Here is a 24,626-nt window from a genome sequence, read left to right as displayed (position 1 = left end):
TAAAAGAACACTACATTTGACTAATGCCTATGACCCTAGCCTGAGCTCAAAACAGCTAAATCGCTGTTTGTCTTACGAATGAATTGTTTGGTCAGTGGGCAGATCAGGGGGACATGTGTGAATCAACATACACTCGTGGTTCTCCACATGGACATATGCTAAATTCTGAAGACATCTTTGATTGTCAAAAGTGGAAGGTAGGGGCAGTATTTGCTACTGGTATCTCATTCGAAGAAGCCAGATATACGACCAAACATCCTTCAATGCACACCAAAACTTCCCCCACCCCCAGGAAATAATTATCTGGCTCAAATTTCACTAATGTCCAAGCTGAGAAACCCTGGTATATACCTACGATGCTAATAGAAAATCTCTACTTCCAAAATTTTTGTATAGTGCATCAGTAGCATGATCTTCATTAACAGAAGTTAGCATATTTGGAGGCATCCCTTATGGATCAAAATACTACTTCTATTTAAAGAAATAGAAGTAACAAAATTTGAAGTCTTATTTTGGGAAAAATGGAGTATTCTTATTCCCCAACACCTCTAAATTATTTTTCACATAACCAATATAACTATTATTATAGCTGTTCTTATTTGTGCTCTAATAATTTCTTAACATTCATGATGGCATGTATGAAAAAGCACTATGCCACTGATATTATTAATACTTCCATTTCCGCCACTACTTAAGCCAGTTACACAAAAAACAGAAGTTTAGACATAGGGTATATATAAATGTGAGTTTTCAGAAGCTCACTTTCCAATTTCACTATCAAATTTATTAAAAGTGGGGATTGGCATAATGGAGCACAGTCACTAAGTATCTTCTGTGCTACAATTACAGTAATTAAATTGTTCTCAACAGTATATATGCTTGTTGTAAATTGCAATGAATACACAATGAATATTGATCTTCATTGTACAACTTAATTAAAACTTGTCCAGGAGAAGTCACTAATGAATATAATTAGAGGAAATGTTTGATACCACAGTTACGCTGGAAGACGTTAATTAGATATCAGAAATTTTTTGAAAAATGTTATTCTGTTATTTATATTTTAAAATAAAGTCACGCCATTAAACTGAGAGACAGCCTTCAAGGTCATTTTTCCCTCAGCCATTGTATAATTACAATGAAGATGGGCATATTGGTTGGTATTCTAATCAGTAATTAAGAAGATTGATTCTCCAAGAGAAATAACTCTACAGGGGTCAATGAGTATGTAGTCTGTTGCAAATTCCTAAAGTTAGTATAGGGAAAAAAAAGACTGACACAGGAAATTGTTAAGAAGTAAAAATCAGTTAACTCTCTGTCCAACCAAACAGCAGATTATAATAGAAACTAATTCAAACTCATCTTAAATATGCTTCAATTTTAATACTACACTCTAATAATTTTAATTCTTTCTTGAACAAACAGAGGGAAGCTTTTAAAGAATTTACTTTTAGAAAAGCCAGAGGGTTGCTAACTCATTCTTTTTGTTGGGATTCAAGTGAGGCAAGGAGAGGACAGAATGAATAAAATAGAATATGCATAAGAAGACTCGTAAATCCTCAACTTTACAGATCCTAACAAAGATTAATTCGAGTTAATACAAATATGCTTTCCAATGATTATAACTTTCGAATATTCATAACTTGCTGTGTATCACTTTGACTCTGTTGCTTCCTCCTTAACATCATGCTCATATTAGTTATAAAAAGCAGAAAAATTTTATTGGATTCTCCAGGAAAAAGATGCGTTTTGAGCCTTTGAAGAGTCAAAAGACAGCTCAAAGATCCTCCATTCCACCATCAGCAGTGGGCAAGTCTTGAGAGAATTTGTGACCCTTGATGACATGAAGGGAAAGTAGAGCCAGTGTATTCTTACTCTTACTATTATTTCTGTTTTTCCCATGATCTTTGCATTAAGAAACAAACACAACTATAACGGTAGTTGGATCTCCCCCACAGTGTGAAGACAGAATAATTTGAATTAGCAGCAGAGGATGGAATTCTCTTCCTCTAAAGGCATTGAATCAAAGTCCCATTGCATACAGTAGAATTTTGATGGATGCTTGCCTATTGATTTCCATTTAACAATATCAGAAAAGATACTGGATTCAGTTACAGCACACATTCAACTAATCTGTGAGAACAAACCCCAGATATACAGCTGTCCAGCCTCTCTCCATGGTCCCATTCTACGCGGATGTGATTTCTTGCTTCCAGGCTAAATTTTATAATTTGACAACTGCTGCAGGGAACAAAGAACAGTTGATAAAATGAGTGCAAGGAAAGAGGACATGTGTTTCCCATTGGAAAACTCAATTTGTAAATTTAGTAAAAATTATGTTATAGGTTTAGGGGGTTACATAGATTTCTGGCATCCCTTTCCTTGAAGGCAAGAATCTATAACTGACTGTATTTCCATAGACAATAAGTAGGAGAGTATTCATTTATTTTCCAATTCTGAGCAACCTGTCTATATAATCATTTTTAGAAAGAAGAAATAAAAATGTGGGGAAAGGAACTTATTCAACGCTTACTACGTATCAGGCACTCTAAGAGGCAACTTATATATGTTTTTTCATTTAATCATCTCAACAAACCTATAGGCTCCAAAGAACACTGAAAGCTTGCAGCTCCATTCAGACCCCCAGCAGGGAAATCAAGGAGGAAAACTGGAAGCAGTATCTGAGGCCTGCATGACAGAACATGAGCTCTGCTTATGGCGTCCCACAACCAAGTCCCTCCCTTACTTAGAGCCTGGACATTACACACCTTGATTACAGTCACCTATCTCCCTGGATACCCAAAGGCCATGAACTAAACCCTAATCATGAATGGATCTACTTTATTTTTATAAGAGCCATGGCTGCTGAACACTGCTTGAGAAAAAACACAACAAAGGAAATTGATTCCATTATAAATTAACAGTGGTTTCAAATGGCCCATCAACATTACCTGACAAATTTACTATCTTTGGGAAATCAATTCTTTCACACATTAACCACAAAGGATTTTGTAAAGTTTTAGTTAAAAAATATTAAAAAATAAACCCCACACTCTTTTCTAGCTAATGTCCTCTTCTAAACTCAGATTACTGAATGAGTTGTCAATACCTCGATCTCTTTCTGTATATACGCTTCGCTCTTTATCTAACCCACTGCAATCCGGCTTCAAACTGAACATTCTACCAAAACTTCTGCTATAAAGTTCACTAGTGATAATCATGTAGCTCTGAGTTCCTAATTTGCCTTATCTTTTGGCAGCATTTGGCCATGACTCCCATGGACAAGGACTCTCACCCTTTAGTTTCAATGACAACATATTTCTGTGGTTTTCTTCTAGCTCTCTGGTTACTTGTTTCCATTAGAAACTACTCTTTCTGTACCAACTTTTGAAGCCTTGGCTTTGAACAATGCTCTATTTTTGTACTGTCTTTATACCACTCTACACCAGTGATTCTCAACTAGGACTTAACATCAAATTAAAAAAAGAAGCATTTTGAAAGAATAAATGTCTTGGTGTCAGTCTATCTGTACTGAATCAGACTATTTATGATGGAGAATGGATAATATATTTATTTTTTGTTTCTTGGTTGGTTGGTTTTAACAGAGATAGTAGCTTATATCCCTATGTAAAGATCGCTCTAGAAGAACTTATGAAATTCCAAGTCTTTAGTTATAATGTAAATGTTAATGACCCCCAAATCTATATGTCTTGTCCATTTCCCAATCCTGAAATTCTTATCAATTTGTAGAACTTCCTGCTGGTTATTAACACATTCATGACATGTAGTCATCCCAAATTCAGCCTGTCCCAAAATGAAAAAAGTATCTTCCTTGTCCAAGAAAAAAAAAAAAAAACCCTCCTCCTAAGATTCCTATTTCAGTGAATGCAATGCCACACACCTAGTTGTTTTATCCAGAAACCGTGAGTCAGCTTCATCTTCCTTCATCTAATCCCCACAGTGAATCAGTGACCAAATCCCAGCAATTCTACCTATATTCTGTATATAACCCTCAGCACTGCCTGCTGTGTTTCATTCTACCACATAAGCAGTCCGGCCAAATCCTTGCCATAATTCTTAACTTGAAAAATCTCCTAAGTGTTTGCTCAGTAGAGAGGCATGGTTCTTGGCAATTGCTTTAAAATACTGCGCCAGAATGATCTTTCTAAGTCACGAATATGATCATGTCACTCACCTACTTCAAACCTTGAGTTGTGTCTTACTGCTTTTAATCTAATCCTTGCAGGATTGGTCTCTATTTTCTTCTTTAGTTTCATTCAGACTTTCCCTTCCTTCTCTTTCCACATTTTAGCAATACTGAACTTATTTCAGTTCCAATTAGGTGTTCTTACTATTGAATCAGTTCTGTCCAATGAACTGTGAAGGTGATCTGCAAGGGAAAGGAGTTTTTGAGAAGAAAACAGTAGAAAAGGAAACTCCCTGGCTGCCTTGGAACAGGAGTATTTCCTGGAACTGATGCAGCCATCTAGAGAAAATAAGTAGAATCAGCAGGAGAGCAAAGCCTACAGATTAAGGTTGGCAGAGTGAAGGGATGGGAAGTATCTGGTTCCAAATTATATCAGAGAGTTGCTAATCCATCTAAATTTGAAACTTGCCTCTCTTAGGACTTTCTGTTAGGTGGGAGAAAATCAATTTTATTGCTTAATCCAGAGGGGATATGATTTACTGTTATTTGCAGAGGAAGACATGCTGGCTGATACAACTGCTAAATGGCAGAATTTGAAGGCAAACTCCAATCTCCCTTATTCCAGTGTCAGCTCTCCTTCCATCATGTCCTGACGCTTCCAAAATCCTACTTATAGCATTCCAATGGTGTTCCCATCTGAGTCACTTAAATTCTCAGAGTATTTACCTTTGAAGTGATATCTAAGAGAGATGATTTTTGCTTCATTCTTTAAAATATTATGCTTAATTTTTGACTGTGAAGAACAACCGTTTCCTTCAAATGTTTGTTTCAAAATACTTTCATCTTTGCTCATTTTGTTCTGTTTGTTCCTTTTTCATTTTGTTTCAAAATATTTTCATCACCATGAACAAAGAGGTTTTAGCCACTGCTCTTTGAAAATTAAGCAGTAGAATATTAATACCATGAAGCATATAATGATGAAGGAAGCAAAAATCAGTCAGAAATATATACTAAATATTTTGAATTGATAATAGTCTCTAAAATTGTGAACTGAAGGAGATGGTAAAGAGGAATTCAGAATTAGTATCCACTGGTTAGTCCATACAGTGTTTAGGCAAAGGTAGCATTGAAATCCACTGACAGCTAAATTATGACTAATGAGCAGTCTGTTACATTCACAGGATACATGGCATAAAAAGAGCAAAACCGTATGGTTTTCAGGGGCTGCAGTGTCAGATGTGGTAACCAAATTTGTCAAATTTTACGGATTGATTTTATTCTAAAGAGAAAAGTCAACATCAGATGAAATAACAGGCTTGAAAATCGTCACATCACAGGATACATTCATTTAATACCTACTGAGTTCCATACCGCAATGTATATAGATAACATATGAAGCCGTTCCTTACAAGATAGTCTAAATGCTCAACACTTGAAATAAATTCAGTGTGAGAATGGTTCACAGCACAGAGAATACTCACTGGTCCTGTGGTTCTGGCTTGCTACTCTGTGAGCTTGTGGAAGTGATTTTACTTTAAGGGTCTCAGTTCTCATATCTGTAATATCAGTGGTTGAAACTAACAAAATTATATGTGTCTGTACTTAATATACATTGTCTCATTTAATCCTAACAATAATCCTTTGGTATGTTGTTTTCCCCATTTTACCGATAAGGAAATTGAAATGGAGAAAAGCTAAGTAGGGCAGTGGTCCAAGGGCCCGGAGCTAATAAACAAACCGCTGGAATCTAAATCCAAGTCTATCTAACTCCAAAGCTCTTGCTCTTTCTTCTGTATCGCACTTGCCCCAGTGTTGGACTAGCGGAATCCAAAGGTACGCTCCCTGGAAACTGGTAACTCTTGTATATCAAAGAGTTTACTAAATCAATGAATTGTGAATAGAATGTTACAGAACCCAGCATTTATCATAACGTTCTAACAGTACTGTATATAAGATAAAATCTTCAGATATATGAATCTAAACAGAGAAGATATCAATTTTTCTTGGGGAAATCACAGTTTAGTGTCAAATTTCCAGCAAGATTCAAATAAGTTGCAAGATCCCAGAAATCAAAAGGATAAGCAACAAAGTAAAGATGAATCCTCTTTTCTTAACTTTTTATTGTTGTTCATTATGCTTTAAGCATGTTAATTGGGGCAAAACAGGGCATACATTAGTCCAAATATACTTTGTCCTTATATATCAAAAAACACATAAAAATAGAACAGAAAATGTATGCACGGCTAATTCTTTGTTTTGAATGAAGCCTTACCCCAGTCCTTAATTACCCCTAATGCTTGATTGAAATATACCAAACTGCAAAACAATCTATGTAATCATTAGCTCTCTAGCTTCAGGGTAGGATAAATGATGATTAGACCTGAACATGAACTAAAACAGACAGAAACTTGCACAAATTCACAGTCTGTATTTTAAGGTGATGGCATTTCCAAAAATGAGCAAACAACTGGGTGGCTCTTAGCCCTTTTTGTAAAATGAGAAGGAATCCAAATTTTTGCTGGTAATGAATCATTATCCGCATGTCAGTGTTGCAGCTTAGTTAAAACTTAACTCTGATGTAAACCCTACATAATCTTTCTTTGATATCTAAAACAGAAAAAAATATATATTACAAGATATCTTTGGATAATGCTTTGTCATCAAAAACTAGTCAAAATATAAAGCAATACTGTGGCTAATAATTTTGAACAAATATTGTGCCTAATAATTTGAGGTAGGTGAAGATAAACAGTTTGGTACCCAGCTCTAACTATCCATCTGAAAATAGCTAGCAACATTCATGAGAGCAGGAAAGTAGTTTTTAAGTCAGTCTACTAAAATACAGTGAATTATGTATCATAACAGCATACAAGATTGATGATCTAATAACATTCATTTTTGCCTAGTTATCCTGGTGCCAAAAATATATCTTTGGTCAAACTCTAACCTCAGTAGCTATTCCTCCTTTTGCAAAGTATAAAAAAGGGAAAGAAAAGAAAGTAAAATAAAAATACTTTCACTTTTCTATGAGATTGTGGCAGAGGCTGTTTTATGCCTACTAATTACTCATATCTTTTCTCCTTCCTTGGTATCAGAATTTCACTTGTGTTTGCAGTGGCAATGTGCCCAGCACCAGACAATGGGTCATGACTGGCCTTAGCCAATAATGATAATCATATTTCTACTATCTTAGCCTCCACCAATTCTGGTGGCCTTGTTACATAGGTCTGGCCAATGAGATATAAACAGAAATCTGCTCTCCAGTTTCTGGGAAAGTCTCATTATCCTAGCTTAAGGAATAGTGCAGCTGACATAACTCTTGGCTCTTCTCTTTCCCTTCTTGTTCAGAACTGGCTGTGATGCTTGGAAATGCATCAGCCTTCTTGCAACCGTGAGACCACAAGCTTAAAAGTAAGGCCAAAAAAATCACGATGATTCCTGTCCTGACATCAATAAGCCACTGAAGCCATCCACAACATCTACCCTGAAACTTCTTTCTTAAATACTATTTTAAAATGCCCTCTACATTTTAAGTCACTGTGGGACAGTTTTTCTATTATCTACAATCTAATACAATCCTATATAATACAGATAATATATAAATAACTGAGGAAAAAGTTTAGCTCACTGCCTTAACTTTTATTCAAGTTCTATGGAATATGACACCTGCAATGAAGGAAAGTTCATTCATTCAACAAATATTTATTAAGCATCTGCTTAAGTACCAAGCACTGTTCTAGGCCCTGGGGATACATCAGTGAATGAAACAGAAAGTATTTTGCTGATTGTTCATCCTTCCAGTTGCTTGGCTCTGAGAATAGGCACTTGCTTGAATTTATATTACCTGTGAAATAACACTTCCATATCCCTCAAGTCAGACTCTCTTAGGGTATAAGTATCTGAATTAACATTTGGCACTTAGGGATATATATGAACGCATTCAAAATGAATTTAATGTTATTTAGGGATGTAAAGGGGCAATATTAATCAAAGCATACACTTTGAGGATCAATTCTGGTATCATCAACAGTTCTATCATTGATTATACATCAAACCATACCTAAATTTTTTTCCTTTGCATTTTGGTATTTGCTTTTACAACTCTGTAACATCTTGTATTTTCCTATTGGGCATAATTTTATGTGATAATAATATACATTACCTCTAGCCTAAGCACATTTTCATATTCTCCTTTTTGAGATTAATAATAGAAAACATTTCTATAACATTTTCTGAGTGTTAGTCATATATATGAGTCATATAGATAGATATACCCATACACATACATATGTAGATATAGATAGACAGCCCTGGTGGTCTAGTGGTTAATATTTAGCTCTCTCACTGCTGGGGTTCGGGTTCATTTCCAGTCAGGGAACCACACGACCCGTCTGTAGGGTGTCATACTGTGGTCGTTACATGTTGCTGTGATGCTGAAAGCCATGCCACTGGGATTTCACATACCAGCAGTCACCCATGATGGACAAGTTTCAGCAGACCTTCCAGACAGACAGACTAGGAAGAAGGACCTGGCCACCCACTTACAAAAAAAAACTGGCCATGAAAACTCTATGACGCGTAGTGGTTAAGTTCACATGCTCCACTTCAGTGGCCTGGGGTTTGCAGATTCTGACCCCAAGCATGGACCTGGCACTGCTTGTGAAGCCATGCTATGGCAGCATCCCATGCAAAATAGAGGAAGATTGGCACAGATGTTATAGCTCAGGGCCAATCTTCCTCAAGCAAAAAGAGGAATATTTGCAACAGATGTTAGCTCAGGGCCAATCTTCCTCACACATACAAAAAAAGAAAACTCTATGAACAACAACAGACATAGATACATAGATATGCATACTCAATGTTTATTAAAAGTGTAGTGTTCCCATCACCTGCATTAGGATCACCTGCAGTGCTTTTTAAAAATGTAGACCCATTGGCTCCTTCTAGAACTTACAAAATTAGGATATCAGGTGAAGCCCAGAAGACTGTATCTTAGAAAGTCCCCACCACCAAAATGATTCTTATACTCACTTAATTCGAATCAGATAACATTAGAACTGGGCTATGACCTGTTCAATGAGGCGAATCTACCTATCGCATGGTTGCATTGTTGTGGCAATGTCAAAATTTCAATGAAAGTGTGGAAAAAAATAACTCTTAGTGTTTGAATTGATACCAATGCAGACCAGCACCAGTCCTAGACCACAGATTCCACTTTGAGGAGCTCTGTTCTAAGTTCTTACACAGTAATAAAAGTCAGAATTATTTATGGATAATTCTGCAAATTCCTAAGTTCTAAACTTACAGATTTCCACGGATCTTGTTTTAATGAATTTTGATTCAATGAGTCTAGGAGAGTCCAGACATGGTAGGTTTAACAATATTCTGAGGTTAGCTCTGATGAGTGCTTCTAGGTTAGGAACCATTGGTTCAAAATAAACTTTACCACATATTATAATTTGTTTTTTAGCTAGACAGTTAGAAAGTTACAAGTCAGGATAATAGCACACTGATCTTCTATACAACATTCCTTTTTATATTTTAACACAGTGGTTTTCACACTGAGTTCACAATGGCCCCTGTGGTTCCAAAGAGATGTCTCAGAGGCACGAGCAGATGAAGGAAGGGAGGAGGTAAAAACAGAGCCAGGAAACCCAATAACTCTGTTGTTATCTGCTTCATGTATTGGGCTTCCACTGTGATTTCTTTTGAATGAGAGTTTCTACTGATTAAAAAAAAAGAGTTTGAAAACCACTTCTAGTATTATATCCTTGGCTTTCAACAATGATTTATATAAAAACCTATTAGATGAAAATCAGTTCTGCATATTTTCAAAATTGTTAAGAATAATATTCATGACATTGTTCAATACCCCAAACACAAAGACCTTGTGACCAGCTTCTCTCAAACTCCAGAGTCAGGAAAAAATGCTTTTTCCCGATGAACTGACAGGTTTTCTGCCAGGAAATGAGAACCGTGGAACTGAAAGCTTATACCTAAGATGTCTATTCAATTGCTTTAGCATTGATGATGGTGAGATTTTCTTGATATAAGTTTTCCACATTCCTGTATACTTTGCTTATATTTGTACTATTCTCATTTTAACTGATTTTATTATAAAATGTGATTTTTGTAACAAAACATGATTCCTTCCTTGAGAGATGGTACGCCTGAATAAAATACAAGTCACAACACTAAGTACATGTAGATAAATGTAATCTCGAGCATAGGGGTGCAACCAAGAGCTTCAGCACCAAAAACACCTGGTTCCTATCCTGTCAATACATTTGTTATGTGACTCAATGCAAGTTACTTAATTTCTCCCAAACCCAATCTCCCACCAGTAAACTGGAATAATGATATTCATCTCACAGGGTTTTTTTAAAGAATTAAAGGAGATTACACAGTGATAGTCTTCAGAGCAGGTAGCATTATTATCCCTCCCATCTAGACAAAGATTCAGTTCAAAGAATTCTCAGTTCAATAGAATATATTAAGCCACCCATATTTCTGATAGATTTGTTAGAATTTTTAGAGTAAATAAAAATATGTTCAAGAGGGATAGTTAATTAAATACATTAACCAGACATTGGTTAGAATTAAACCCACTAACCAGACATTAACCAAACTATACTTAAAAAGCCATCATCATTACATTTGAAATTTTCCCCTTTATAAATCTATTCTTTAAGGCTCTTCTATTCACATGGTTGATGGCATCCATTTTCCTGCTACTTTCCCCAAATGGTAAGAGCTCCTACCAAGTTGTAAATCTAAAGTGCCTCATAAAGTAAGTGACAGTCTAAATAATCTAGGGAATCTAGAACAAATAAAAGAGTAAATCTATCCCCTCCCAAGAAATTTAAACCATTAAGAAGCAGATGTTTTATAGTCATTGTTTTTCTAGAGGCAAAATTAAGTCAAGCTTAAAGCAGAAAAAACTATTTTGTGTTGGCTGATAGTGGCACAAGTCATATGAATTCTGAGAATTTAGCATAAGAGGGCTGAAAAAAAAAAGCAGTCATTGATTAACCATGAAGAGATAGTGCCACAGCATATCTATTTACTTGCTAATGGTTTGTTCATCTCAGTAGAACTTTCTTCTCATTGACACTTTTGATAAATCTAAAATAAATCATACAACCTTTCAGTTGGCTACTTCTCAATTTGGAAGAGATTCTCTAATACTAGAGATCCTAAACTCTATTAGTTATGAATTTAGGAAAAAAGCTGCATTAGCTTTACTAGCAAAACAGTAATGAGGTAAAATTGAGTGTGGTTAAAAGCAGTGTCTTTAAAGAAATGAAGAAGTTATTTTATAACATTCCTTCATTAAATATAAATTTACAGAGTATAACATACTTTACTATTACTCCATATGGAGTGTCAGGCCTTGGGGTTGGCACTCAATGAGTTTACAGACAGGCAAAGCTTTCTTCATATTGATGCATTTGGTAAATGCAAAAAAAAAAAAGAAGTTCCACTGCCAGTTTTCTTGGCATTAACTTGCTTTGGTTGGCAAATATCCTATCCGTATTAGTAAGGTATTCTCAGTTCAGAAGAGAACTTTGTCTCTGGTTAACCTTTACTTTGTCCAGTGGTTTCTATTCTGATCAAATATCAGAAATGTACAAACAAGGAAAAACTCAATTATAGCTCAGAGTGACTTGCTACACATGGAATAGGAATAGACGCACAATCTTGGGGAAATTGGGGCACATCTTACCCTACAGACCTGGGCACGAAGATCAAGTTACCCAGGTAAAAGAAGGAGCTGTTTCCTGCTGAGCCACAGAATCCAGCTGCCCTGAGAGCAGTCCTCCCCCACCAGACCCAGAGTGTGGGACTGGAAGGAAGTGGCAGGAGAGGTGGGCCAGAAGCAAATCACTGTCAGCTTTGTACTCAGGCTCAAGGAGTTCAGATTTTATCCGGAGGGCATTGGAGAGCCATTGAAGGGTTTACCGGTGAGTAAACAAGGGCTGCTTGAGCAATTGAACTGAAGTCAAGTGCTTTTCTTCTGGTCTTTCCATTTACAGTAATATTAAAAATACTCACTGACTAATGTGGAAGATCAGACCTGGCTAACTGTAGCTCTGCTCCGCACATTGCCTCCTGGAGTGGCGCACTGGTTCTGCTGTCTTAAGACTTGAGCTTTAAAACTAGTTCTGATATTCTAATAAATCAAACCTTCCTGTTTCAGTGACTTTATTTGTAACAACAATTTGTCTAATCCATCCTATAGGCTTTTTAAATGAGATTCTAGTGGAACAATGCAGCTTAGCACATTTTGCAAACTATAGAGTACTTCAATAATATAGACTACATAAAAATGATGATAAAATGTTTAATCAAAGCTTCTATATAAAGAGAAAAAAAAAAAAACACCCAAGGGATTGGCTTGGGTAGGAGACCAAAGGTGAATACATTTGCCATGGAACCTTTTAGTTCTTTCGCTTGTTACGAGTAGTATTGCCTAAAAATTAATATCACGATTTAAGGCAAAAGTGAATTTTCAAAATGCCCTCTATTCCCAATGGAACAAGGGGTAGGGCTCAGCAACAGGCAGTACTTTCAGAAGGAGAGTTTCTTAGTGGAACTTGGAGTACACAAAGCTAGATCTAGAGTGCACCCTGGGCCAGGGCTTGAGAACTGGGTTCTTATATACTGAAGCAACAGAAAGCAATTTAAAAAGCAAAGAATATACGGCCTGAAACAGAAAGGAGGAAATGTGTGGGAAGAGATCTTGCCGTATACTAGTGAGGTTCTAGGCAATGAAGAGGGGCAATGTCAACAGGGTGGTAAATCAGTAGGTAAAAGTCTCACGACAAGCAGCAGATTAAGTATTTGGTGAGAGGGAAAAACAGTGGAGCTACGAGTGACCGTGAGAGCAAATATCCCCAGGATTGCGCACGAATTTCTGTATGCACTTTTATTGTACTTCCCACTGTTTGGGGAATGAGCCTTTATTTGGATGGTGAGGGCAAGTGTGGCTGTTGCTACGTGGAGAACTTCAGCTAGAGGCTCTCTCAGCACAGAAGAGTTGACAAAAGCTGTGCTGAAGTCAGGCTGCCTGGGTCTGAATGCAAGTTTCTACCACTTCCAGATCTGTAGCTGTGGACAAGTAATTTAACTGTGCCCTATCTCACTTTCCTTATGTGTAAAATAGGAATAATAATAATTATTATTATAGTAATAGTAGTAATAATATACTTATGTCCTAGGCTTGTTTTGAGAAAAATAAATCAATATATATATATAAACTACCTAGAACAATGTCTGGCATACCGTATGTCAGTGATGAATGTTAGTTATAATTACTGTATACAGGTACCTGCACTAAACACACACACACATACATTTCACAAGCAGACCTAAATACAAGACATTCTAAACTTCCTTACACCTGTTTCTGTTCACATCTGTAGAAAAGATAAGCCCTCACAGAAATCTTTCTAAAAATATAAAAACCCAATTATACTTCTAAGTAATATTTCAGATTCTGAATATAACTGAACAGGTCAGAAAATGGTATATTTCAGACTGAAACAGCCGTGTCAAATTATAGTGTCAGACATTTGTTTCAGGAAACTTCTAAGGACTTCATTCTCCCAACTATCCACTTTCAGCAGCATCTTGCAGATCATTTGAATGATTATGCATGTAAAAGGTAAACTGATAACATAATGTGCTAGGACTAAATATATGCAAAATATTTGAAGATATCTCTTAGTATGGTTTGTGGCTAATAAGAAACATCTGACCTCTACCTGGGAAATAATGAGGTAAAATGCAAAATTTATAACCCATGTAGCCATGGGTTTTCCTTTCTTTCCTAATCAATTCAGTGTTCAATATTAAATAATGAGGAAACCAGCAGAAAATTAGGACACCATCATGTAGTGGACTTTTATCTTGGATAGCTCTATGGAAAATCTGCATATGCAATTTTTTTTGTTAGATTGTTTTCCTGTCGCAGATTCCCTTTAATCACCCAATGCAAGGAACGTGATGACCTGTGATTGTGAAATCTTATCTCAAATGCCCCATTTGAGGGGCTAACAACTTTTGTAAATCTACTTTGCTCTAGGAATTTTACTAGGCAACGTACATTATTATTTTATTTCCACAACAACCCAATGAGTGTGCATGAATATTTCACTTTATGTGGATTCTGAGGTGGATGTTTCAAGACCACACCACCAATACATGGCAGAGCTGGTTTCCTGGTCTTTACACCTCCCCATTCTTCACTACCCAGTGAGAGGCACAATAATTGTGAAGTTAATTAAAATTAACCCGCAGGGCCCTCAATGATGTGAGCCACTTTCTTGCCACTGAGGCACTAGTAAAGTGTTCACTAAGTTCATGATTCTGTTTTATTGGCAAAAGTAAGATATTTTTGTATTCTTTTTCTTAAGGAAGTTTCCTCACATAATATCAGCTTAAATCCATAAAACTGCTGCCCCCAGTGCTTTCCTACATCTTAATCCTCACCCAGCACGTGAAGTGTGGCCATACATGGACTATGCAGAGCTGTAATCAGCTACACTCCCACAACTTACATTCGTGTGGTGCTCTGCCAATTAGAAGATTGTTTCATTTTGCTTGTTCTCCACAACAGTTACGTGAAGGATGTAGCACCATACCACAGACAAATGAACTGAGGTAAAATAATAATAATAATAACTAAATGAGTATCTACAGAACGTAGACTTGGTAAGTGATGGAGTTCAGCCAAAAGAACCCAACACAAAACAAGACCAGTTTCCTTTTGAATTCCAAAGCCAAAAAGTTTCTTTTGTTTGTTTATTTTTCTGTAATTCCATAGCATTTAATCCTTTTCTTAATTTGTTTCACAGGCTTAATACAAAAATGACTCTAAATCTGCAAGATTAAATGGTTCTGCTGTTGTTCTTGCTTTCCCCACCCCTCCAGAGAAATAAAAAATGATGGCTTGAAACCAGACATGGTTAAAATCCTTCAGACACAGCAGTTTCCAAGATTTTCCTACTTTTCTCGGAAGGCGGATTGTACCCCCTTGGAGACTCAGCACACCATCACTACACTGCCTCCCGTGAACCTCTTGAGGGAGAAGAGTCCACTGCCACCTTCCACAAGTCTGGGCAGTCTGCCTCACCTGTCCAGCTAGCATACAAGGTGAGGGCCCAGGGTGAAAGCTGGAATTTGGCTCACAGAGAGAGCTCCGGCTCCAGACAGGTGGGCTGAACTGGTGCCAGCCAGATCTACCTGCTGAGTTTATCTTTCCACAGAAAAGGCATTAACAAGCATCCTGGAACAGGAAGGTAGAGCCAGCACAAAGTAAACAAGTGAGCTATCTCACAAGAAATGAAAAACTGACAGAAACACCTTAAACTCTTGTACTTCTGATTTATGAATTAAGTAAAAATTGTATGACTTGGTTTGACACAATCTACTCTTTAAGGACTGGGTCCGGTAATTGATTTGAAAAATTATTGCCTTATCACTCAAATTGAAATCATGACTTCCTTGGGAATATTGGAACATAAGGCATCTTGTTTTCACTTTGTATGAATGGAGTGTCTGACAGGGGAGGTGAGAGGCAGGATGGAGGGAGAGACAGAGAAAGGAAGGAAGAGAAGGAGGGAGTGGGGGATTGAGGGAAAGAGGAGGTGAGGAGAAGGGAGATATGACAGACAAAAATAAGAGCGTGAAATTACTGTAAGAGAAAAGGACACTACCCATCTCTGAGTAAAAGAACAGACTGTATTTTCTCTAAATCTTCCAATACTTAGCCTGAAACATGTTTCCAAGCAGGAGCATTTTCTCACAAAGCATATGTAAAATATTTCAACCCTCAGGTTTTGGCTCTTTGATTTCTTTTACCAGAATCATTTACTTAACAGAGTTATGAGCCCAGTTTAGTTAGAACTGAAGAAGTGTGTGACGGATGGAGATGGCCTGGGCAACAGTCCAGCAACTAAAACAGAATTAGAATCATCACAGACACTTTAATCCCAATTATTTAATCTGTGGGGTGTCTAAAACCTCAAGTATTTGGCAAGGCTCAACGAAACAGTAGAGTTTACAGAGAAATAGAAAGAGAAAGAAACTAAATGGATGAAATAAAATGAACTAGAGTTATTTTTTATTAGATTAGGATTTATATCTTCAGAGTCATATTAAAACAAATATAAAATTAGAATATGTGTCTGTGAATGTGTAGGTATGGTATTTTTTAAAAATAATATCAAAAATAAAACCCAAGCACTTTTATTAATATCAAGTTCACAGTGACGCCACTTTATCACCCCTTCCCCACTCTTTCTTCTAGCCTCACCAAGACCTTTCCACACACCCCAAAACATGTCCACGGCACATACACCAACATCCAGCCAAGTTACTGCACTCTGCTTAATAAATACACAACAGTTAAAGATGGGAACACTGACTCTCTGGAAGATCCAGAGGAAAGAATGCATTACCTAGGGCTGGTTTTTGATCAAAGTTTCGTATGTTCTCCAATAGTTTAAGAAAGAATCTAAACGATATTAATAAAGTAACACATAAACTGACCAGAGACTAAAGGCTGTGGAATCTATAGGGAAAGAAGAGCTCGTATGAAGCTTAATTATGAACAAAACCTATTAAGTTTTATTTAACTGGAATTCATTGTAAATGGTACTCTAAAGGCAAAGCTCACACACTTTTTAGAGGATTTTTCGGCAATTTTTAAATAGCAGAAATGACTCCTGGTTTCTATAAATCGCTAAAGATAAAAAAATCATTCAAAAAATTAGACTAACATTAAACAGCAGTTAATAAATGTCATCATGCTAAACCACAGAGTTTTCAAAAGCTCCACATGGTGCACCTAATAAATTACAGTTTTATTTTATGACTTTGTAACACCTAGGATTCTCATTAGAGATACCAGATTAAAACTTTGAGCTTTTAGAAAACAAAAAAAGAGCAAGACCACAAAGTAGCACACATTTCACCAGAGTTGAAATTCTTATGCACCTTACAGAACTTTTTAAATTTTATTTATTTATTTTTTGCTTTACATTAACAGATTATATTCGCTAAGAATTTTTAAAGATAGCAATGAAAGAAGTTAAAAGGGAATTTAAAAATCTCTATTTCTCATGAAATTCATTGGCTAGGATTACATTTTAAATCAATTAAATGTTCTCTATTTTTATTGTAGTAAGAATTTTCAATTAGAGCCATCTCTTGATTTTATGTGATCAGAATAAATGGAATGAATAAATCCCATATATGTGAAGTCCACAGTGTCAGAAGAAAGACGTAAATTCCAATCAAGTTTTACTACTCCAGAATACCCCTACCACTATCTATTTGTAACTCAATTTACAAATAGCTATTTCATAGTACAATTTATGGAATCAATGATCCTACTATTTTTGTGGAAAGTTCTTCATTCCAAAACCTTGCATATGTTAATAAATGTGTTATCAGAAATGAACTGTTGTCCAAAATTTGGATTTAAAATCCTCAAACATGTTTTTCTTGTTCAAAAGAAAATTTTTGTCTTGTTTAAATACTTTAAAATCTATTTCATTAACTGAGAATAAACAAATGTCTGGAAAGGCAGAAACTAAAAAGGGAAAAGTAAATATATGGTAAAGGGAGACTGTCCTAAGTACTCATACTAATTGTTTTGGAAGTCCAAATACTTAAAAATGGCTCATTTACATTTTGATGTAAACAATTCCAATGGAGCCAATAATTCAGACAGATTTTCACAGTGAATAACTATCAAGTGGTCCAGTTTTCTAATAGCTATATAGTGCTTTAAAAATTGTTACAAATAGATCAGAGGCTCTCCTGTTATTTATCAATTTCCTATATCAAATAAACCCATTTTGTTTATTATTTTAAAGATCTAGATTAGTAAACTTCTTGTAAAAAATATGAAACAATTTAATCTGTGTTTACAAAGCCTTTAGAACTCATTTTACTTTTTAGCTACCTGTGTATACACCCACAGAAACATACGTGTACCATTTCATCTGGGATAGAACATATGATAAATTTTTTAATGTAAGTTGAAAATACCATTAAGTGTGTTTATATACAGCATAGACTAAGATAATTTCTTTGAAGAAATCACTATTTAATGGACTAATTATATCAATTTTGATAAAATAACTAAGTATGTGTTTACCCGGTAGAACATACGAGTAAGAGCTATTCTGCTCTGTAGCTAAATACATACTCACCAGAGATACTAGAACAGCAAGAATCATTCTGAGTCTCTAAGATAACAATTTACATTTTTAGCTTTCATATTGCTTTTAAAGTCAACATTCACTCTTTCTGACAAGGAAAAAAAGGACAAATATTGCAATCAATTTTTAATGATCAATAAGCAAGGCTGGTTATTCAAACCAGTTAATTTTGATGCTTTATGAAAACAACTGTAAAACTATTTTAATATTGTTAAAAATGCTATAATCATCTTTGAGTAATTAAGTACTTCTGCTAACAAATTCAAAGTATTCACTAGTAAAATGGAATATATCTGCTAATTTAAATTGAAAAAATAAAACATGGAGAGTTATCAATACTTTTCACAGTAGTTATTTCTTCAGGATGCTAAGAACACATTTTCCGTTTTTAAAAAAAGAATATCAAGTTTGAATCATAAAAGAAAAAATAGCTATAGGTACTTAATATAATCATGCACATTGCACTCTACTTCTACAGCCAAAGGTGGAAAGGTTTCTTGCAAATGAAAGAGAAACTGATTAGTCATTCAAACAAATCCATTAAAAAAGCACTCCAAACAAAGGAGATTCAAGTGGTCAAGTCAATCAACAAAAATGTAGTGAAAATAATTAATGCATAGTCATTTTCTCAATGGTAGTGACACTGGAAAAAGTCTAATATTTAATTAAATAGTTTGGGGATATTGGTCTACAAAAAGGTATATCATGTCATTTTGATATTTTGTGTAGAAGTACTCTATACGGTCACATTTTGCAGAGCAGAGAATTAACAATATAAATAATGGTGAGTAATGCATTTCTAAGTAAAAAAAGACAAAGCTTTTTCCCATACCAATTATTTCCTATGCGGGATGAAAGAAAGAATTAATAGTACTTACAAATGACCATATAACAACAAGAATATTTTCAATCGAGGGAGAAATTTCTATTGTAAATGCAGGAATTGTCCTCTCTTCTGTCTTATATGAGGAAATGAAATCCTCTTAGTTATCACCCTGACACCCAAGAAGGTCTTTGTCATCTCCAAAAAGGCTTAAAATTTCAAGACCCAACCTTCTGCCCCCTTTCACAGTTTATAAAGCAAAAGGCCAAAACTCATGCTCCCTTCTAGTTCCAACAATCTATGATTCAAATAGGGGTAATGGCTCTCTTTTTTTGTTCAGTAGTGTCCTGGTGAGGGAATGATTTTACTGTCCCTTTTCTGTGGGGTCCTGTTGTTTTATCTAAAAGGAAGTGAATTACAACAGGATGACAAGGCCACAAAACAAAGCCATTTAGTTTTACAAATCTATTATGTCGTCCAATCTGTTTTATGGGCCTGGTCCTATTATAAACCAAGAAAAACCCTAAAACAAACTTTCTTCCTTTCCATTGAAAACATCTACAATTTTATAATTGTTTTTCAAACAGTTTCGCCCCCAGTTTTTTCCCCTTATGTGTGTGCATTTGCAGGTTTTCTTTTTCCCCAGAGCCCCTTCATCCCACTTTCTTAAACATACAAAACATTCAGAGACAAGAAACTAGACTTCAAATACAAACTGCTGACAACTGTCAGAAGCACTTGCCTGGGACATTACTGACTGTGGCTTCAATGAATTAAGCTTGATTCACTGCGGGTGAATCATTTTCAATGCAGGGCTGTTCAGCAGTAATTGGCCAAGAATCCCCGCTGCGAAAAGCACTTGTCAAATAATGCTTGTTTACAAATATATCTCCAGACAGCAAAAAGTGGCAGTTACTGAATAAGTTCAGGGCTACCTCCAATATTCATAGCAGTGGACATGCTTCCCTTACTATTAAATCTCTTAAAATTTTCACTTGTTGATACACTTGCTAATATTTGCCCTATCTGATCAATCTTAGATAAGTTTTTTGCTAAATATGCCTCTGAATTATTTTATAATAAAAAAGTTTTATGCTTTATACTGTAGTTCAAAGGTTTCTTCCACATGTAATTTATGCCTAATATATATGCCAAGAGAACTAAAGAATATTCATCTTATCTTAGAATTCAAGCTAAAGAATAAATTTTCCTCTTATTATCTATGATCCAACATATTCTGACATGAATTTCATATCAATCCAAGATTCTAGATGTTTGGCTTTTTCTGTTCAATTCTGCTTATTTATGCTTATGAAAGTTAAACTTAAAAAATGAGTAGAATATCGGTTATGAATGTAAACTCACATTTATTTCTATCTGCCTTGAAATTTTTCCCTCACATAATAGGAGCATTCATATTAAGACACATTTATAATATATATACATATACATACTACAGTTTGGGAAATCACTAAGCGTCTATAGCTTGCAGAAAGCAAAGCATATAAGAGCAAGTTATTAATGGATTCAGTGTACACATCAAATCTTTATGCCCCTGATCTTCCAAAGTACTTCCAGAAACAATCAAAAACAAACTTAAAACTCCAATCTGAATCTTTAAATAAATAAATAAACAAACTGACTGCTGGTATAAATTTCTTCATATATTCTTGTTATAATAGCACTATCATGGAGAAACAAAAAAGAAGAGAAGAACATAAATTTTACAGAAGAACAGAAATAAAGGTCTGGGCTGATACTAATGGAAGGATGGAAAACTGTGCTGGGCAGAGATGGAATGAACTAGATGAAGTCATATATATAAACGGGATTTTATTTCTAATTAAGTAAAATAGTGACATGTTCTGAAATGTGCCTAAACAGCAGACTCGCTTTTCTTTTTCGTATCTCCAGGGTACTGCGTGGTAAGGCACGCTCATTTTTGGTTAGACCCTTGCAACCCCCACCTCACTGTAGCCCGAGTTTGCCGTGTGTTCCACTAGCTGGGGTGGGCACAGCACTACGTGTGGGGGTGAAGTCTGTAATATCAGTCCGTCTACCTTGCGCACGTTCAAGCTCAGCTTACACCGCTTTAGGAGACGGGTGCTATTTCCTTGCTTCCCTTCATTTCTTCCTTCCTCTGCGTCCTCCCTGCACAGTCCTGGCCCTTGTTGCCATTCAGGGTCACCCTCCCTGAGACTTCATTTCTTCCCGTTTTCTAACCAAGAGCTACTACTCCCTTCCATCTCTACATAGGCCCCCTCCTCCATCACACCTGGAAAAAACTGAAATATAATGGGAACACGAAAGGATAAATGACATTACTATTACTCTTTAAATCCAAACCAGTGTGCCCCTTTCAGTGGAATAAAACAGTTAGTAAAAAGACTCCTAATCCTGCCATAATCCTCCAGACTTCTAACACAATGAATCTAACTGAGATGTTAATAAAGAGCTACGACTTCAGGAAACACTTCTTCAACTTTATGGGGAAGGGAAAAAATGCAGATTGCTTGGGTTCAGCATGGGAGACTGCAGATAGATGGATAGATAGATCGATCGATAGATAGATAGATAGATAGATAGATGATTGATAGAGCGAGCTATATATAATCCTTAAATCAGATTTTAAACAATAAATTTAGGGGTCCAAGAGAAAAATTCATGAGGTGGGGTGGCGAGTCTCGATCTGCCCTGCTTTCACACGGTTCCCAGGGAGCTGGCAGCGCTCCGAATCCAGCTCAGCGCCTTCTCCTACAGCCAAGACACAACCCGCGCAAGTCACGAGGACACACACGACTCCGCGGCTGCGGCTGCTTCTTTCCGCTCCAGCGTCCCCTGCCCCAGGAATGGAAGGTATTTTTAAAGGTGCTGTGCCTCACTCGTGGCATCTGGAGCCCCAAATCGAAACCTCAGCTTTCCAGCCGAGGGGGTAGAGTTTTCACGGTGGAGCTGACCGCTTCTTGTAGCCCTAATCGGGGTCGGAGATGCTGTCCCCCACCCTAGAGGGATGCGCCCTAGAGCTGACACCGAGCCGGGTGAGAGCCGCGAGCGCGGCTGGGGTGGCCGGAGGCCGCGGGCTGCCGGCCGAGCGCTGCGGGCCGGGCCGCGGGGCTGAGCTCGGCTCCCGGGGCAGCGAGCGCCGCGCAGGTGCTGCTCGCGCGCCGGCCCTGCCCTCCCAGCGGAAGGCGGGGACAGTCTCCTGGGTCCGGAGCGCAGGATTGGGGGTGGGGAGGAGGGCAGGGGATTCCAGCATCCGGTGCCTGGCCGGAGCCGGGCTTTTCCCTCTCGGAAACCCAGAGAGACGTGCCTCGGTGGGTTCCAGCAGCAACTTCCTGGCACGACGCTTCCCCCACCCCCTCCGCCTCCCGCGGCATCCCACCTTCCCGCCTTCTTCCACTTTCGCCTCAGTGTGACTAGGAGCCCCACAAAGTGAAGGGCAACCTATAGTGTGGGGCACCTTCTGTCCTTCGCCCTCCCCTTCCCTCAAGAAGTAACAGCTCTTGCCACCCACCCCAGAATAGCAGCTGGTGATGCCCTAAATAACAGCTCCCAGAAGGCACTTTCCCCCAAAATAAAAGCATCCAGCCACCCCCACAATATTTCCCACCGCCGGCCTCAAATAACGGTTTCTAAAAGCCTCATCTCTTCTGAGATCCTTGTCGCCGCGTTTCAAACAGTTCCCACTCCTTCCAGCCCGAAATGTCACTTCTCCATGCGCTTGCAGTGACACCCAGCCGCACCCAACCTCCTGGCGCGGGTCTCTGACCTTTCTTTCCCCCAGCTTCTAACTTCCCAGCCCCCCGACCAGCCTCTGTCCACAGGCAGGTCCTCGCCCAGCACCCCGCGCCTCATGTCAAACAATGCACCCAGAGTGCGCAAGGAGCGAGTGAAAAGGCTAGCGAGAGCGGACCACGGATGTTCCTTCGAGATGAGATGAGGAGTGCGATGTGGTCCCCGGCAGCCGCGGCCAGCGCCTGCCCGGACCCGCGCTTCCAGGCCCCGCCTCACCCCTCCGCCCCTGGTCGCCTCGGTCCCCACCCCCCCGCTCTACCTTCGTTGCTGGGGCTGGCCAGGAGGGTCCGGAGCGCGGCGCACAGGACAAGGCACGTCCAGAGGGGGGCCCTGCGAGGGGCGGAGTAGCAGCCGGCCAGAGACGCAGGGGGGCTGGGGGGGTTCCTGCCACCGCCGCCCGGGGGCCGCAGGCGTCCCGCACCCCGGGGCCCCGAGCCCCGCATCTTCACCCTGCCGCCTCTGCCGCTGCTGTCCCGCGCGGCTCAGTCCACGGCTCCGGCCTCGCAGAGGGGACAGGGGAGGCTCGTGGCTCCTCCTCGTTCCCCGTGGGGTCCTCCGCCTTCTGGCACGGGGCTCCTCCAAATGCAGGAACCACGGATCCTTGGAGACCGCTGAAGTTTGCTTCCGCTCCTCTCTGCCTCCTCTCCGGGGGCGGGGGGGGGGGGTAAATAAAATATTAGTGATGGTTGCTAGTGCAGTTCTGGATTGAACTGAAGGGTCTCCAGAAGGTCCCGCGTTCTGTTCCTTTGCCTCTTAGACTTTTAAGGATTGAGGTCTTCAAGTGCCACTGAGGGGGAAAAAATACAGCCTCCTTTTCAGTCTTCAGGGCTGAAACGCACGAAGGTAAGGAAGACAAGTCATTTTAAGTCAAATAGAAATCCTCAATAAAAAGAGAAAAAAGCACTGTGGCTCAGGATAGAGGAAAACGAGTTGAGAAAATACTGGACGGAGAAAATACGAAAGAGGCGAGCAAAGGAAAAGATCCCGAGAGTTCCAAGAGGCTGGCTGGCAGGAGGAAATCGCGGCGGGCTGGGTGTGATGAGGGGAGGTCCTGGCGGTGGCGAGCCGACAGGAGCGCGGACCCGGCGGCGGCGGCCGGGAGCTGCGGGGCCCGCTGCTGGGAAGGAGGCGGCGTGTTCGCGGCTGGGAAGGCGAGGTTGCGACTGCACCGCCACGGCGCGCTCCTGCTGTGTCTGCAGCTCCGTCGTCTCCTCTGCCTCACCGCTCTGCACCTCCCACCCTCCTCCCTCCTCTGCCCAGCTCTCCCGCCCTCTGCTGCTCGCAGCCTCGCCAGTGAGAATCTACTGTAAGTGTGAGTTGCTTAGACGAAGTCACACACCCACGGAGGGAAGTAATCTGGAGGCTGCCGTGGTGAGTGTTGCCTAGCGGTCTCCGGGAAAAGCGCGTCTTCCTCCTCGGATAATTAGGGCGAAGAATCCTCCCGAGGACAGCCAGGGGGAACGGGGTTCCCGGGAGGCGGAAGGGAAATCAGCCCCAGCTCAGCCAGCAGCCCTTAGAGAAGCTGGTCCTTGGCTTTGGCATATGTATTGCCTGCTGCCCATCACAGGCTTGTGGCATCAACAACCTTGTCGTCACATAGCCACGCATTCGCAGGCTCTGCGAGTCC

At 38.9% G+C, this 24,626-nt stretch overlaps 1 protein-coding gene across 12 annotated transcripts in view; it reads right to left on the bottom strand.

Moving 5' to 3' along the window:
* EPHA5 (EPH receptor A5) overlaps positions 1 to 24,390 on the bottom strand; it is a 330,879-nt gene extending 306,489 nt beyond the window's left edge. For 5 of the 12 annotated variants that reach the window (XM_070612812.1, XM_070612811.1, XM_070612813.1 and 2 more), the window contains exon 1: positions 23,259 to 24,214. In XM_070612812.1, coding sequence (XP_070468913.1) covers positions 23,259 to 23,442 — 184 coding nt within the window. In that variant the 5' untranslated portion in view covers positions 23,443 to 24,214. Of the gene's footprint in view, positions 1 to 23,258 lie in introns of all 12 variants that reach the window. The other 7 variants (XM_070612806.1, XM_070612808.1, XM_070612807.1 and 4 more) reach the window with 5 other exon arrangements.
* Between the last annotated feature and the right edge of the window lie 236 nt (positions 24,391 to 24,626).

Source organism: Equus przewalskii, chromosome 3 (assembly GCF_037783145.1).
Source record: "Equus przewalskii isolate Varuska chromosome 3, EquPr2, whole genome shotgun sequence".
Taxonomy (NCBI): Eukaryota; Metazoa; Chordata; class Mammalia; order Perissodactyla; family Equidae; genus Equus; species Equus przewalskii.
Note: the sequence above shows the minus strand (reverse complement) of the source record. Positions and strands in the feature narration are given on the sequence as shown.